This window comes from Rana temporaria, chromosome 1, assembly GCF_905171775.1.
Source record: "Rana temporaria chromosome 1, aRanTem1.1, whole genome shotgun sequence".
In the NCBI taxonomy this organism is placed as follows: domain Eukaryota; kingdom Metazoa; phylum Chordata; class Amphibia; order Anura; family Ranidae; genus Rana; species Rana temporaria.
Window position 1 is genome coordinate 410,297,179 of NC_053489.1, and position 16,045 is coordinate 410,313,223.

Consider the following 16,045-nt stretch of genomic DNA (forward strand, 5'->3'; position numbering starts at 1 on the left):
GGTAAAATAAAGCACAAGAAAAGACACCTGCTGTTTGGACATTCCATCATTGCTGCTCTCATCATCATCTACCCCTAGATGCTCACAGAGGTAACACGCCGTCCCAATTCTATCCAGCGGCTCCTTCGGGGGTGAGCGCTACATATATATATATATATAAACAAGCAGCATATACATGTCCATTTGTGCCAGTTCTGGTGTTCTAAAACAGCCTTTTTCAACCAGGGTGCCTTGACAAAATGCCTACAAATTACCCAAATATGTATACCACCAGCCAGCAGGTGGATCAAGTCTGCCTTTTAGTTACACAAAGCCACAGGTTTTTACTGTGCACCATTTCAACCTTCCAGCCCCCCGTGTCCTAACAACCATTGATGTCATAAGAATGGTGTTGGACAGCATCTTTGTTTGACCCTCCCCTGCACCTCTCCATCAACACTGGGGTCACATTAGCTGAGTGATGGAGAGAAACTGAGGGAGAGGAGAAACACTGGAATAATAGTCTGTATTAGTGTTGAAAAGTGTATTTGCTTTGGAAAAATAAATTACCTCTAATGTTGAGTGTCCTACATGTGTTGATGCTGCCGCATTATGTAAAACTATTTGAATAGTTTTTTACATGTTAGAATGAGGTACCTTATGGGAGCAGGCCCGTCGAAACCCGACAGGCAAAGCAAGCATTTGCCTTCGGGCCCCGAGCTGGCCAGGGGGCCCCCGAGCTGGCCAGGGGCCCCAGCAGGGAAGGCCCTTGCCGCACCGCTGTGTCCTCCTGCAGTCCGGCGGCCGTGTACCATAACCGCGCGGTACAGGAGAATCAGGTTCCTGTTCCCGGCCGGACTGACAGGAAATGCACACACTGAGTGTTCACTTCCTTTCAGTCCGGCCCCGGGAACAGCAAACTGAATCTCCTGTTCCGCGCGGTAATGTTACACGGCCGACCGGACTGCAGGAGGACGCAGCGATGCAGCAAGGGCCCTCCCTGCTGGGGCCCCTGTGTGGACACCAACATCTGCCGGCATGTGCGTGGTGCGAGGATAGAGGTAAGTCGCCAACCCCCCCCCCCCCCCGCCTCTCAACTTAAAAACTGAAATGTCACTTTTTTTTTTTTGCCTGGGGCCCCCAAATGTCTTCAAACGGCCCTGTATGGGAGTAGATAGACTCGGTCGAAGAGACATACTGTATGGAAGGATTAGAGAATAGTATTGAGGAGGTAAACAATGTTTTAAAGGAAAAATGGTCGGTATTTAGGAAAACATGGAGCTATGCGGAAAACCTATAGGTTAAGGACTGACTGGGACTAGTGGAGGCGGACCGAGGAAATTAGTGCGGCTAGAAAAGCAACTGTGGAGTAGTTGGGGGGGATGGGGGTGGGAGGGGGGGAAGAGGGGCAGGGGGAAAAAAATTGGGAATGGAATACCTTTAGTATGGGGGTTTCTCTATGTAAACGGAGGTATAGGATTATATCCATGTTTAGTCTATATCTTGAATCATGACACAATAAAAAAAAAAAAAAGAGACGCATGACAATCCAGGAATGATGCGAAACCAAAGATGAGACATTATAAGCAACCCAACCGTGAGCTAGTCTCATTGCTTCTTATTGGTGGAGTCTGATGTGAAAAAAAAAAAAAAAAAAGAATGGGGTGCCTTAAAATTGTTCAGAATTTTAAAGGGTGCCCTGACTAAAAAAAAATAAGAAACACTGTTCTTAAGAACGCATTAAAGGACTGTGTTCTACTCTTATGCCTTGTACACACGACCGGTATTCCCGTCGGAATAAACTCTGATGGTTTTTCCAACGGAATTCCGCTCAAGCTGTCTTGCATAAACACGGTCACACTAAAATTTGACTGCCAAGAATGCAGTGACGAAAAAAACGTACGATGAGCTGAGAAAAATAAGTTCTATGCTTCCGAGCATGAGTCTAATTGTTTCCGAGCATGTGTGGTGTTTTTTTTCCATCGGAAAAGCATACAGACAATCGGAATTTCCAATCAAATTTTTTTCCAACAGAAACATTGAGAACATGTTCTCTATCTAATTCCGATGGAAAAGGTCTGATGGGGCATACACTTGAACAGAATATCCAAAGAAATGCTTCCGTCTGACTTTTTCCGTCGGAAATTCCGCTCGTGTGTACAAGGCTTAAGTCTGCTTTTTGTATAATGTCTGTCACATTGATGAAAAATATCCTTTTTATATTCACTTACTTTACTAGAGATTCAACAGTTAAGCCCTGTACACACGATCTGATGGACCGTTTTCATTGGTTAACTGATGAAGCTGACTGATAGTCAGTCGTGACTACACAACATCGGTTAAAAAACCGAGCGTGTCCGAATGCGGTGACGTAAAACACGACGCACTGAAAAAAACGAAGTTCAATGCTTCCTAGCATGCGTCGACTTGATTCTGAGCATGCGTGGATTTTTCTATCGGTTAGGAATCCATCGGTTAAATTTAAAACAAGTTGGCTTATTTTTAACCAATGGATAAATAACCAATGGCGCCCACACACGATCGGTTTGGACCGATAAAAACGGTCCATCAGACCGTTCTCATCGGTTTAACCGATCGTGTGTACGCGGCCTTAGTGAGAGGAAACTCTTCTTAGACATTTGTCACTGGAAAAAATGTCTCTGTTGGAAGATTTTAACTCATCTCTTGTTCCTATGATTTCCCCTCACTTTCTGAGCAGGAGGCAATAGTCACCAGGACAAAAAAGAGGGGGTATCTTCCCAACGGGAACACAGACAAAAATATAAACATGGGGGGATTTTTTTTTCTTTTGTATTCAAAACTGCTCATATGAGATGATCATAATACACCGATTTTTTTATATATATAGTTATATAGTTATAAAGTTAACAGTTATATAATACTAAAAGTTTAAATGGACAATGTTGTCATGAGGACAGAAATGAGAAGACCAATAATGGCGATAGTATTGACATGGTTCTGAAAAATGCAGCCACAACAAAGGTTGAAGCACCTGGACCAGATGGCTTACATGCATGTGTCATCAAAGAGATGAACCATTGTCTCAAATTTTTAGAGACTTTTTAATGATTAGCCTTGTACCACTGGATCGACACAAGGTCAATGTGGTGGCTCTATATTTAAAAAGGATCAAAGTCTGTTAAAGTATGTCTGAAATATAGTGTTTAGAGAGTAGAGGGATTAATAATTCATACTCTGAATAGTTTGAGGTTAGCAGTGGTGTAGCTCAAGCTTTATTGTTTTGGCATATTTATAAATGATATAGTACCAATTCTGTTTGCAGATTACACCAAGCTATTTAATGGAATGTCTCCAACTATTTACAAGATGTCTATAACTTACAAGCCGACCTGAATGCACTATTTAATTGGGCAACTAGGAGTCAAATGAGGTTTAATGTTGATAAATGTAAAGTTATGTACTTGGGGGCTAAAAATATACATGCATCATACATTCTAGAAGGAGATCAATTAGGAAAGTCAATGGTTATGAAATATCTGGGTGTTCTGGTAGATCATAAACTTATAATACCATGATACAATAATACCATGCGATGCCAAGATTCTGTTTCCAAAGTATTCAAAAAACTTTAATATATTAAAGAAGTATACAGTAGACTCCAGATTGGGAGACAACCTGTACAAAGCATCAGTAAGACCTCATATGGAATATGCAGTTCAGTTCTGGGCACCAATTCACAAAAAGGATATTGGAGGACTGGAGCAAGAGAAGGGAAACCAAACCTATAATAGACATGGAGGACCTCAGCCGTGAGGAAAAATGAGATGAACTGAATTTGAGAAAAGGGGGATAAAGGGGATATGATTACCATATATAAATACATAGGTGGTCCATATAGTGAACTTGTAGGTAAAAGTGGTGTAACAGAGTTTACAACCACTTTAAAGTTGGTATCTGTCATTTTATAATGGTTTAACCTCCCTGGCGGTATTCCCGTGTATGACTCGGGGTGAAATTTCAGTACTAATAGCGGTATCCCCGAGCCAGACTCGGGATCGCAGTGTCCAGGCAGAGTTACTTACCTTGTTCCCTGGATCCTGCGATATCTCACCGCTGTGTGAGCGAGCTGTCTCCTCGCTCGATTCACACAGTGCCCGAGTGCCGAAGAGCTCCGTTCCCTGCGATGTTACGACGCATGGGGGCGGAGATCGGTGCTGAATTTAAAAAAGTAAAAACACAGTACACATACAGTATACTGTAATCTTACCGATTACAGTGCTGTAGAAAATAATTACACACCCCCTTTGTCCCTAGTGGTCTGTCCAGTGACCTGCATGCACTTTTATATTATAAATACATTTTTTTCTGCCTGGAAACTGTAGATTGTCCATAGCAACCAAACATTGTCCATTTATGTCAAAAGTGGTTTTAGACCAGCTAGAAAACAGCGATAATAAATTATAATCAATTGCAGAATTAAGCGATAGTGATTTGTGGGGAAATTCGTCAATTATTCTGCAACTAAGCAAATTTCAGTTTTTGATTTGATTACATGATTGAATACTTTTTATTATTATTATATTGTTATTTGTTATAATTATTTATAGTTATTTATTATATTATAATTTATGATTTTGTGTTTCAAACTTTTTCATACCCAAGATGTATACTAAACTCTTGTTTGGACAGATTTAAGTGAGTTATTCCTAACGCCAAATTTCCATGCAAAACAATTTTACCGCTTTCAGCACCAAAAATATGAAAGAATCATACCGCCAGGGAGGTTAAAAACACCTTGCTGTTTATTTACATTACAAGGCTGGGGTAAGAATTCAATAAATATGTTGTGAACTTAGAAAATTCATTTGTTTTTCACATGAATGAATAATCACTAACCTAATTTGTGAAGTGAAGATTCTTAAATTTAGTAAATCAGCCTCCATGTGTTGACAGAGCCCATGATGTTGGACAATTGCTGCCAGACCTCATGCTGATAACACATGCTCTCTTTCAACCCCTGAGTGTGCATTGCAGTATCACATAACAGCTCCCCATACTAGTTTACATTCATCTTAACCACTTCCCGACCGCCGCATGTAGATATACGTCGGCAGAATGGCACGGACAGGCACATCAACGTACCTGTACGTGCCTGCCTAGACGTGGGTCGGGGGTCCGATCGGGACCCCCCCCCCCGCTACAAGCGGCGGTCGGGTTCCCTCGGGGAGCGATCCGGGACGACGGCGCGGCTATTTGTTTATAGCCGCTCCGTCGCGATCGCTCCCCGGAGCTGAAGAACGGGGAGAGCCCTATGTAAACACGGCTTCCCCGTGCTTCACTATGGCGCTGCATCGATCGAGTGATCCCTTTTATAGTGAGACTCGATCGATGACGTCATTCCTACAGCCACACCCCCCTACAGTTGTAAACACACACTAAGTGTACACTAAATCCTACAGCGCCACCTGTGGTTAACTCCCAAACTGCAACTGTCATTTTCACAATAAAGAATGCAATTTAAATGCATTTTTTGCTGTGAAAATTACAATGGTCCCAAAAATGTGTCAAAATTGTCCGAAGTGTCCGCCATAATGTTGCAGTCACGAAAAAAATCGCTGATCGCCGCCATTAGTAGTAAAAAAAAAAAATGCAATAAAACTATCCCCTATTTTGTAAACGCTATAAATTTTGCGCAAACCAATCGATAAACGCTTACTGCGATTTTTTTTACCAAAAATAGGTAGAAGAATACGTATCGGCCTAAACTGAGGAAAAAAAAATGTATATATGTTTTTGGGGGATATTTGTTATAGCAAAAAGTAAAAAATATTGAATTTTTTTCAAAATTGTCGCTCTATTTTTGTTTATAGCGCAAAAAATAAAAACCGCAGAGGTGATCAAATACCACCAAAAGAAAGCTCTATTTGTGGGGAAAAAAGGACGCCAATTTTGTTTGGGAGCCACGTTGCACGACCGCGCAATTGTCTGTTAAAGCGACGCAGTCCCGAACTGTAAAAACACCTTGGGTCTTTAGGCAGCATATTGGTCCGGGGCTTAAGTGGTTAAAGTGGTTGTAAAGGCACAAGGTTTTTTACCTTCATGCATTCTATGCATAAAGGTAAAAAACCTTCTCTGTGCAGCAGCCCCCCTAATACTTACCTGAGCCCCCTCTCGATCCAGCAGTGTCCACGAGAGCCGTGCCTCTCTGGGGACTCGCACTCCTGATTGGCTTTTGGCAGAAGGAGTAGCCACTGCTGTCAATCACAGCCAGTGAGTCAATCAGGAGACAGAGCCACGGCTCTGTGTGTGAAAGGATACACAGAGCCAATAAGCTCAAAGGACAGCAACAGTCAGACTTCAAAGCGCTTATTAAGCTACCCATAGATTGAAATACGTCTGGTTCAGCAGAGACTGGATGACTTTCTATCCATCGCTGGTTGGTCCCGCTCGACAGAAGTTGATCTAACAATTGACTTATGTAGAACAAAACTGTTGTAAAAAAATTCTCAATCATCCAGCTGCAGTCAATCAGCTGCAGCCACTATTTATTATTATTAATATTATTATTATAATACAGGATTTATATAGCACCAACAGTTTGCGCAGTGCTTTATAACATAAAGGGTAACAGTACAGCAAAAAAACAGTTTAATACAAGAGGGTTAAGCCTAGTACATTTGGCCCGTGTGTACTGGAGTTGGTCCAACAGAAGCCGGCTGGGGCATGAATGAAAAAGTTTTGCCGATCAGCTCCCAAATCAGCGCTCTCAGCCAATAGGGTGGGGGGGGGGTTAGAGTTCTTTTGTCAGAACACAATAGCACAGTAGGGGAGGTCACTGTGCTAACATCGGATACTTAGTACAGCGGCTCCCTGAGCTGTCAGTTTTTTTTGTGTTCAGCCCTTTGGGGTTGAATGGAAATAAACTACTAGTGTGTACAAGGCTTTATGAGGGCCCTGCTCCTGAGAGCTTACAATCTAGAATGGAAATAAACTACTAGTGTGTACAAGGCTTTATGAGGGCCCTGCTCCTAAGAGCTTACAATCTAGCAGGGAAGGGCAAGTAAAACAAAAGGTAATAACTGTGAGGGAAGAACTGATGGGGAAATAATAAAATATTTAGTTGTTAGCCCATAGCAAGATAGGCTTCTCTGAAGAGCTGCGTTTTCAGGGATCATCAAAAAGTGGACAAAGTAGGAGTTATCTGGATAGATTGGGGTACAGAGTTTCAGAGGATGGAGAGGCTCTGGAGATGTCCTGGAAACGAGCATGAGAGGAGGAGATAAGAGAGCTAGAGAGCAGGAGATCTTGGAAGGAGTACAGATGACGGCTTGGGTGGTATATTGAGACAATATTGGTTATGTAGCTTGAGGCAGAGTTGTTAATGGCTTTGTATGTTGTTAGTATTTTGAATTTTATTTGCTGGGCATTTAGAATCCTGTAGAGGGATTAGCAGAGAGGTGTGGAGGACACTTATGCCTCGTACACACAGCCGGACTTTCCGAGAAAAGAAGTCAGACAGGCTTTTTTTCTCGGAAAGTCCAGCCGTGTGTAGCCTCCATCAGACATTTTTTTCGGAAGTCCGATAGACCTTAGATAGAGAACCTGTTCTCTATCTTTCCTTAGGACTTCCGATGGACTCATGGCAGACTTTTGCATGGTCAAAAGGCATTAGCGGTTGGTGTGTAAAAGGCATTAGCGGTTGGTAAGGTGGATGAGTCTGGCAGCAGCATTCACGATAGACTGAAGTCTGCATAGAAAAAAGGCCTATGAAGAAGTTGCAATGGTCAAGATGAGAGATAGCAAGGAAGTGAATAAGTTGCTTAGTGGCTTCATTGGTTAAAACTGGGAGTACGATGAAAATAGGAGGTGAAGTCTACAAGATTAGATCAGTGATTGGAGTTGGTGCTGAAAGGACAGGCCAAAGTCCAGATTTATTGTTTTCTGATGGCAGAAAAGTCCTGCTGTCAGAATATAATGGCAAAGCAGGGAGGATTACTCCATGCACCTTCACTGTGTAAATGGGGTAATATGCCTCTGGCTGATCGAAATACAAATGAGTCATCTATGGCCAACCTTGGTGTGCTCTCAGACTCAGGCCTCGTACACACAACCAAGTTTCTCGGCAAAAACCAGCAAGAAACTTGCTGGTATTTTTTTTTTTATTGCTGAGGAAACCGGTCGTGTGTACACTTTTCGACGAGGAAACTGTCGAGGATCTCGTCGAGCCAAAAAGAGAGCATGTCTTCTTTTTCCTTGACGGGAATGGGGAAATTTGGCTTGCCGAGATCCTCGACAGCCTAACAAGGAACTCGACGAGCAAAACAATGTGTTTCGCCCGTCGAGTTTCTCGGTCGTGTGTACGAGGCCTGAGAGTCCTTGTCGAAAATGGCATGCAAAGCTAAAAAAACAGGTAAATATAATTCCATAATGAGTAGGCTTAGCATATGCAATCATTAGAGACTTGTAGGTAGATTCAAAGAGATGGGACTAACTTTAGGGCGGCCTAGCCTAGCCTGTTTAGGCTACACCGCCGTAAATTAACTAGGCTAGTAGTGATTTTCAAACTACTTACCTGCTAATCTATGGCGGCGCAGCCTCAAACGAGCGGGCGTAAGGGCGCCTAATTCAAATGACTTGGAGGGGGGCGTGTATCATGGTAATGAGGCTTGACCTCACGTTTTTGACGTTTTTTTTACACTGCTCATGCGCCGGCCGACTACATTTCCCAGTGCGCATTGCGGCTAAGTACGGCGTACAGGCCTATTGATTTCGACGTGGACGTAAACTACGTAAATCCCGATTCGCGGACGACGTACGCAAACGACGTAAAAATTTCGAATTTCGCGGCGGGAACGGCGGCCTTTACTAGTCCACTAGAGCATAGCTCTAACTTTAGGCGGCCTATCGCTTACGGAAACGACGTAATTCGACTGCGTCGGCCTGGCGTTCGTTCGTGAATCAGCGTATCCCCTCATTTACATAATCTACGCCAGCCGCAATGGAAGCGCCATCTAGCGGCCATCAACAACATTGCAATCTAAGATAGGACGGCGCAAGCCGTCGTATCTTAGATATGTTTAAGTGTATCTCTGTTAGAGAATACACTTAAACATAGGTCGGTGCAGATTCAGAGTTAGGTCGGCTTATCTGTAGATAAGCCGGCCTAACTCTTTCTGAATCTACCTATGAGTATTTGCTTAAGCTCAGTTGTGGCTGATTCTCTTTGAGAAACCAAATGGCGCATTTGACACATTTTGCACAATACGTTTCCAGTGTAATTCTTGGAGTAAATGTCTTTTATAACATATACGTACATGGGCCAGTTCCAACTATTGTTGCCACTGCTCTTTAAAACTTTGGGATTGATTTAGCAAAGAAACACTGCAAAAAGAACTTGAGTTCTTTTTGCTATATACTTTACAGGGATGCAGTGCTTGAGTTTTCCACCAACATACCCGTTTAGACAAATTAGTAAAGGGAATGTTCACAGAGTAAAGCTTAGTGAAAAATGTAAAGCAATGATTACTGTGAATACTGAATCATGTGCAGGGGAACAATTTGTGAATGGTCCATATTCCTTTAGTAATTTTGCCCAATTCTCTCATATCAGTCGTGCATGGCCTATGTAATACATTTTATATCGAATTATAAATTGTATTTTGTATTATCATTGTAATTGTAAATATTTTCTATGACTTAAACAGTATAATAGCGTTATTGGCTAATAAATTCAGAATAATTATTTGTTTTTGTTTCTTGGACATACAATAAATATTTTAAACCTTTCACTGTGGCATTTTGTGCTAAATGGTTTCTTGCATTATGAGCAAGAACATAAAGTACCATAGGTTTCAAACAGAACATATTTAAATGAGTTACAGTATTGTGAGACAGAAGAGCCATCTTGACACTTAAAAGTAAATGATTAACCACTTGCCGACTGCCCCATAGCAGATTTACTGCTACAGGGTGTCGACACCATATATACCTGATTCTGCACGTTCGGGCTTTGGGCACGCGTGTGCGCCACCGGCGGCTCCCTCCCGTTGTTATAGATTGTAATTCTGTCTGTACAGAAGACATGGATCCTGTGTTTCTGTAAAGCAGAAACACCGATCCATGTCTTCCACTAGTAAAAGCACCTCCCATACAAGACTGTAACATTAGCTAAGCACACAGTTAACCCTTTTATCGCTCCTGATGTTAACCCCTTCCCTGCCAGTGTCATTAGTACAGTCACAATGCATATTTTTAGCACTGATCACTGTATTAATGTCACTGGTCCCCAAAAAAGTGTCTAAAGTGTCACTTAGGTGTATGGTTTGTCCACTGCACTATTGCAGTCCCGCTATAAGTCACTGATCGCCGCCATTACTAGTAATAAAAATATATATATATAAAAATGTAATAAAGAATATATCCCATAGTTTGTATACGCTAGAGCTTTTGTGCAAACCAATCAATATACACTTATTGGGATTTTTTTTACAAAAAAAATGTAGCAGAATACATATTGGCCTAAATTGATGAAGAATTGTGATTTTTTTTTCTTATTTATTGGATGTGTTTTAGAGCAGAAAGTAAAAAATAACGTTTTTTTTTGTTTTGTTTTTTCAAAATTGTCAGGCCTTCTTTGTCTCTAGTGCAAAAAAAAAATTGCAGAGGTGATCAAATACCATCAAAAGAATGCTTTATTTGTGGGGGGGGGAAGAAATGCATTTTATTTGTGTACAGTGTCGCAAAACAGTGCAATTGTAAGTTAAAGTAACAGTGCCGTATTGCAAAAAATGGCCTGGTAATGAAGGGGGGTAAATCTTCCAGAGGTGGTGTGGTTCAACACCAGTCTCTGAATATACACCCCAGCTCCACCCCAAGTACACCTCTCATGAAAGAAATATGAAGGCTGCCATGGCTCCTTCTGAAAATGCCTAGCTGTCTCTGAATGCAACAGGATGCATTGAAACTCATGCATTACTATAGTCAGGGAATCAGCGTTTTCTGAAAAATGGCAGCAAAAAGATACTACTTATACCTTCTTATTTCTCATGAAAAAATAAAAAGAATTATATCACCATCCAAATACAATGACTTGATGGAGAACTTTGATATATAAATATCCATGTTACACTTGTGTACATGTATGTTTTTAAAACCTTTCTGAACAAAGGGAATCCTTGAAAACTCTGTAGTGAAACAAAAAGTCCACCACACACAGCGGTGGGATTAATTCATAAAAACTCAAGAATAAAAAAGAGCACAGAAGAGTTGACCAATCAGGTTTCACTTTTCATTTATTTAAAAATGAAACACAAATTCTGATTGGATGCTATAGAAAACAACTCAAATTATGTATTAATGTTCCTTTTTTCCAGATTTTATGACTTAGCGTATGTATGTATTATATGTCTACAGAAAAAAAAATGTATAGAAAACAGTGGCAAAATGCAATGCACAGATATCTAATAGTAAGATTACTGCATTTGTAGCAAATTCACACATATGCACATTATATTTTAAACTGTTTAAAACTTTTCTTATAGCCATGCAAATCTGAGTTGTAGACTCTCCTCTATAATAAATTGTGTGTTGTTCAATATTTTTCTTAAAAAGTAAAAGAAATTCAAAGACGCTAATGGTATACATGTAAAGAGTTATTAGTATAATGTATATATTTTTTTGTATCCTATCTTTATATTATTCTCCACATTTACAGACCAAGATTCTCATAATAGTATACTTGTAAAGAGTTTTTAGCATAATATTTTTTATCCTATCTTTATTTATATTGCTCTCCACATTTACAGACCAAGATTCTGATAATAGTATACATGTAAAGAGTTTTTAGTATAATAGGTTTTTTATCCTGTTTTTATTTATATTAATCGCCACATTTAAAGACCACGATTCTGATAATAGTATACTTGTAAAGAGTTTTTATCCTGTCTTTATTTATATTAATCTCCACATTTAAAGACCAAGATTATGATAATAGTATACTTGTAGAGTTTTTTGTATAATATGTTTTTATTCTGTCTTTATTTATTTTAATCTCCACATTTAAAGACCAAGATTCTGATAATAGTATACTTGTAGAGTTTTTTGTATAATATATTTTTATCCTGTCTTTATTTATATTATTCTCCACATTTAAAGACCAAGATTCTCATAATAGTATAGTTGTAAAGAGTTTTTAGTATAATATGTTTTAGCCTGTCTTTATTCATAGTAATGTCCACATTTAAAGACCAAGATTCTGATAATAGTATACTTGTAGAGTTTTTTTGTATATCATGTTTTTATCCTGTCTTTTTTTATACAGTAAAATCTTGATTTGAAAGCGTTTTGCAAGACAAGCTAATTTTTTTTAAAATTAATTTTGACTTGATATACAAGTGATGTCCAAAAGATGTCTAGGTCCAAGTGATCTCTAAGTGTAGCAATATGGTTCCATTTAATAAAGGAACAACATTTAGCAACATATTTCTACACTTAGAGGCGCCTCTCTTCTCTTTTATACTAAGTTGTGACATGACACTACTTGTATATCAAGTCAAAATTTATTAAAAAAAATAGCTGTAGCTTTTGCTTGATTTTGCTTCTAATCCCCTTGTGGAGGCTTCCATTTGTGGATGGACATTTTATGGTTACACAACCTGGTTATAATGCTATAATCTTTATATATGGACTATATACTGATGGACCTATGAATAAATGGTTGTGGAACGAATCATTTGAGTTTCCATTATTTCTTATTGGGAAATTTGCTTTGATATACAAGTGCTTTGGATCAAAGCACGTTTCTGGAACGAATTATGCTCACAATCCAAGGTTTTACAGTATTATTCTGCACAATTACAGACAAAGCTGCTCATAAAACATGATGGTGACAAGTATTTGAGCAAACTATAACACTACTTAGGTTGATTGGGTAGTTGCAGCAAGTGTTTATTAAGAAAATGTTAACACTATAAATACGAATGAATTTTTGTAACAAACCATAGCAATGTTATGCTTTGACCCAATCACTGTCACTTAATCTTCATATTAATTTGAAGAAAATTAAAAATACATGTGAAAGTAAAAACAGGAATTAACATAATAAAATGATATTAATGTCCATATTAATTGAAAAAAAAAAAAACTGTTGTTGCAATAGTGGTAAATAACTGCACACCTTTAACCCAAAGACTCATTCATAAATCATAAGGTTCCTAAAAAGTGGTTTTAAATTCCTTCACACCGACATTGAGCTACAGGTCACAATGTCCCAGTTGCCTGTAAATAATCAATGAAGGTTTTAGTTTGTGTCCCATTACCTCAACAGTAATGTGTACTGCATGCATTCCTATGAACAAAAGAAAGCAAAAAGCTGACAAAATAATCACATAAGTACTTACCTCTGAGGAAGGTCAGAAAGAGAAAAATCCATAGGTAAAAACCATAAGCTAGAAATCTCAGACAGTTCTCCAAAAGCATTGTATTAGCAATACAGGGCTAGGGAGATGAAGTCAATGCAATTCACACACTGAGTTGATATAGATCCAGCACTGAATCTTTTTTAGCTGTTGTCTAAATAAAGCATCTTCACTGAAAAAGCAGCAGGAACAGTAAAACATTGTACCCCACAGGTGACATAAACTTCCAGCTGTTGCTACATTTCTGAATCTTGCATAAATCGTGCTAGGCAGGTAACACTGGATATTCTTCTTTTCACTACAGATAGAAATAACAAGCAAGAGGGATAAAAAGAGCCAATAGATATTGTTCATTGGATAAAGAGGGATGTCAGTGCTTTGCTGTGTATGTAAAGAGCATGCTGCATGGGGAAGACTGGAGAGAGTAAAGGATGCTCAGAGCTCTGGAGCACAAAGCAGCTTATACACCTAGGAGTCAGATCTGCTCTCTCTTTTTACTGTTCTCTACAACCTCTTAGTCATCAGATGGGTCAGCAGTGTTACTAGCACAAATTGCTTAGAGCCCTACTAGCTTAAACAGGTTAATTTCTTGGCAAGATATACGCACATACATACTCTATGTATTTCACTTAAAATATTGGATAGATTTTACATTGCATAAGAATATTGCATAATCAATGGTGCGTGATTTTATCTTAAGTTACTTTATGGGGTGCTAAGTTTCATTTAATAAAACTGATGCCTGGAAATCTTGTTACTGTCTTGGCTGTACTTTTTCCTGCTTTATCTTGTTAAAATAAAAGCTTTATTCGGTAAAAAAAAAAAAGAGAAGTTTAAATGAGGACTTACTTAATGAAATAAATTGCAGCTCTTTGCCAGGAAGGAGTTTATATTTTACTTAGTTACCTAGTTACATAGTTGGTGAGGTTGAAAAAGGATACATGTCCATTAAGTCCAACCTATGTGTGTGCTTTTATGTCAATATTATCATTGTATATCTCTGTATGTTGTGGTCATTTAGGTGCCTATCTAATCGTTTTGTGAAGTTATCTCCCTGCTGAAACCTTTGCTTGTGGAAGAGAATTACACATCCTTACCGCTCTTACCGTAAAGAACCCTCTATGCAGTTTAAGGTTAAACTGCTTTTCTTCAAATTTTAGTGAATAGGCTCATGTCTTTCACTGTTCCCTTGCGCGGAAAAGTTTTATCCCTATTGGGGGGTCACCAGCAGGGGAGTTGCTAGGTCTACAAAAGGTCTGAGGCTAGAGCCCATAGCAGTGAAGTAAAGAAAGCCATGCTCTTGGACGGGCATACACATGTATATAATATACATGTGTGTGTGTGTGTGTGTATATATATACATATATATATATATATATATATATATATATATATATATATATATATACAGATATATAGCTATATATATATCTATATATATTACACTATATATAATCATTATATCAGGGTCTCCAGAGAGCCCACCCTTACATCAGGGTCCCCAGAGCGCCTCATTACATGAGTAGTCCCTGGAGAGCCTCCCCTTACATCAGTGTCCCCAGAGAGCCCCCTTACATCAGGGTCCCGAGAGAGTTCACCCTTACATCAGGGTCCCCAGAGAGCCCTCACTTACATCAGGGTCACCAGAGTGCCTCCCCTTACATCAGGGTCCTCAGAGAGCCCCCCCTTACATCAGGGTCTCCAGAGAGCCCCTACTTACATATGGGTCCCCAGAGAGCCTTCCCTTACATCGGGGTCTCCAAAGAGCCCCTACTTACATTAGGGTCCCCAGAGAGCCTTCCCTTACATCAGGGAACTGGACAGCATACTCCAGATGCGGCCGGACCAGAGTCTGGGATAGCCCCACTCTGGGATAACATTTTCTACCACCCCTCCCTCCCAACTCCTGTAATCTATACTGACAACCTTTTTTTACCACTAATACAGCACTGTGATTACACCCCAAAACCACTGGTACCCTGTGATGACTTCAGAACCCCATCTGCGGTGATCCAATGGGAAGCGTCCACATTGTGCAGACAGTAAAGTGGACATTTAGAGAAGGACCCCAAGCAAAAAGTAAATAGAAGAGGGCTGCAGCATCACGTGACAGCAAATTCACCGACTGGCCAACAGTAATTTTACTGCTGGCCGGCAACTTGAGCAGGCACCACAATGTACTATGTACAGTGTCAATATGGTGACACAGGACTACTCTGATGAGAGTATGTAAAAAAACATTATAACAAATTTACAAAAAATAAATAAATAGTTAAAAAAAAGATTATGAATGTTTACCTAACAGTATCCCTGATATGATCACCACCATACCAGCCATATGATGATGCTATACTGAACTTGTGACAGTATATAAAAAAAACTATATATTTATAAATTTTCCCCCCAAAAATTGTGCCAAAAAATATAACAACTTCATAAAACTTTTTATGCCTCTTAATAAATTGCTTGCACTGTCTACTTTCCAAAAAAGGGTATTTGTACTGTCCTGGCCAGGCCCGGACTGGCCATATGGCATACCGGGCATATGTCTGGTGGGCCGCCGATGGGGCGCGACTGCCCACGGTGGCCCGTGGGACGCATGTCACGTCTCCCCCCAGTGTAACATGCAGGGGGTCCAGAACTGTTAGGGGGGTGTCTGTGTATTAAAC

The 16,045-nt window shown here is 39.8% G+C and overlaps 1 protein-coding gene across 1 annotated transcript in view; it reads right to left on the minus strand.

The window, feature by feature from the left end:
* The window catches only part of LOC120913924 (neuronal acetylcholine receptor subunit alpha-7-like), a 252,605-nt gene extending 238,561 nt beyond the window's left edge, over window positions 1–14,044 (minus strand). Inside the window, exon 1 of the mRNA XM_040324284.1 lies at window positions 13,359–14,044. Coding sequence (XP_040180218.1) covers window positions 13,359–13,437 — 79 coding nt within the window. The 5' untranslated portion in view covers window positions 13,438–14,044. The remainder of the gene's footprint in view (window positions 1–13,358) is intronic.
* Window positions 14,045–16,045: the final 2,001 nt, after the last annotated feature.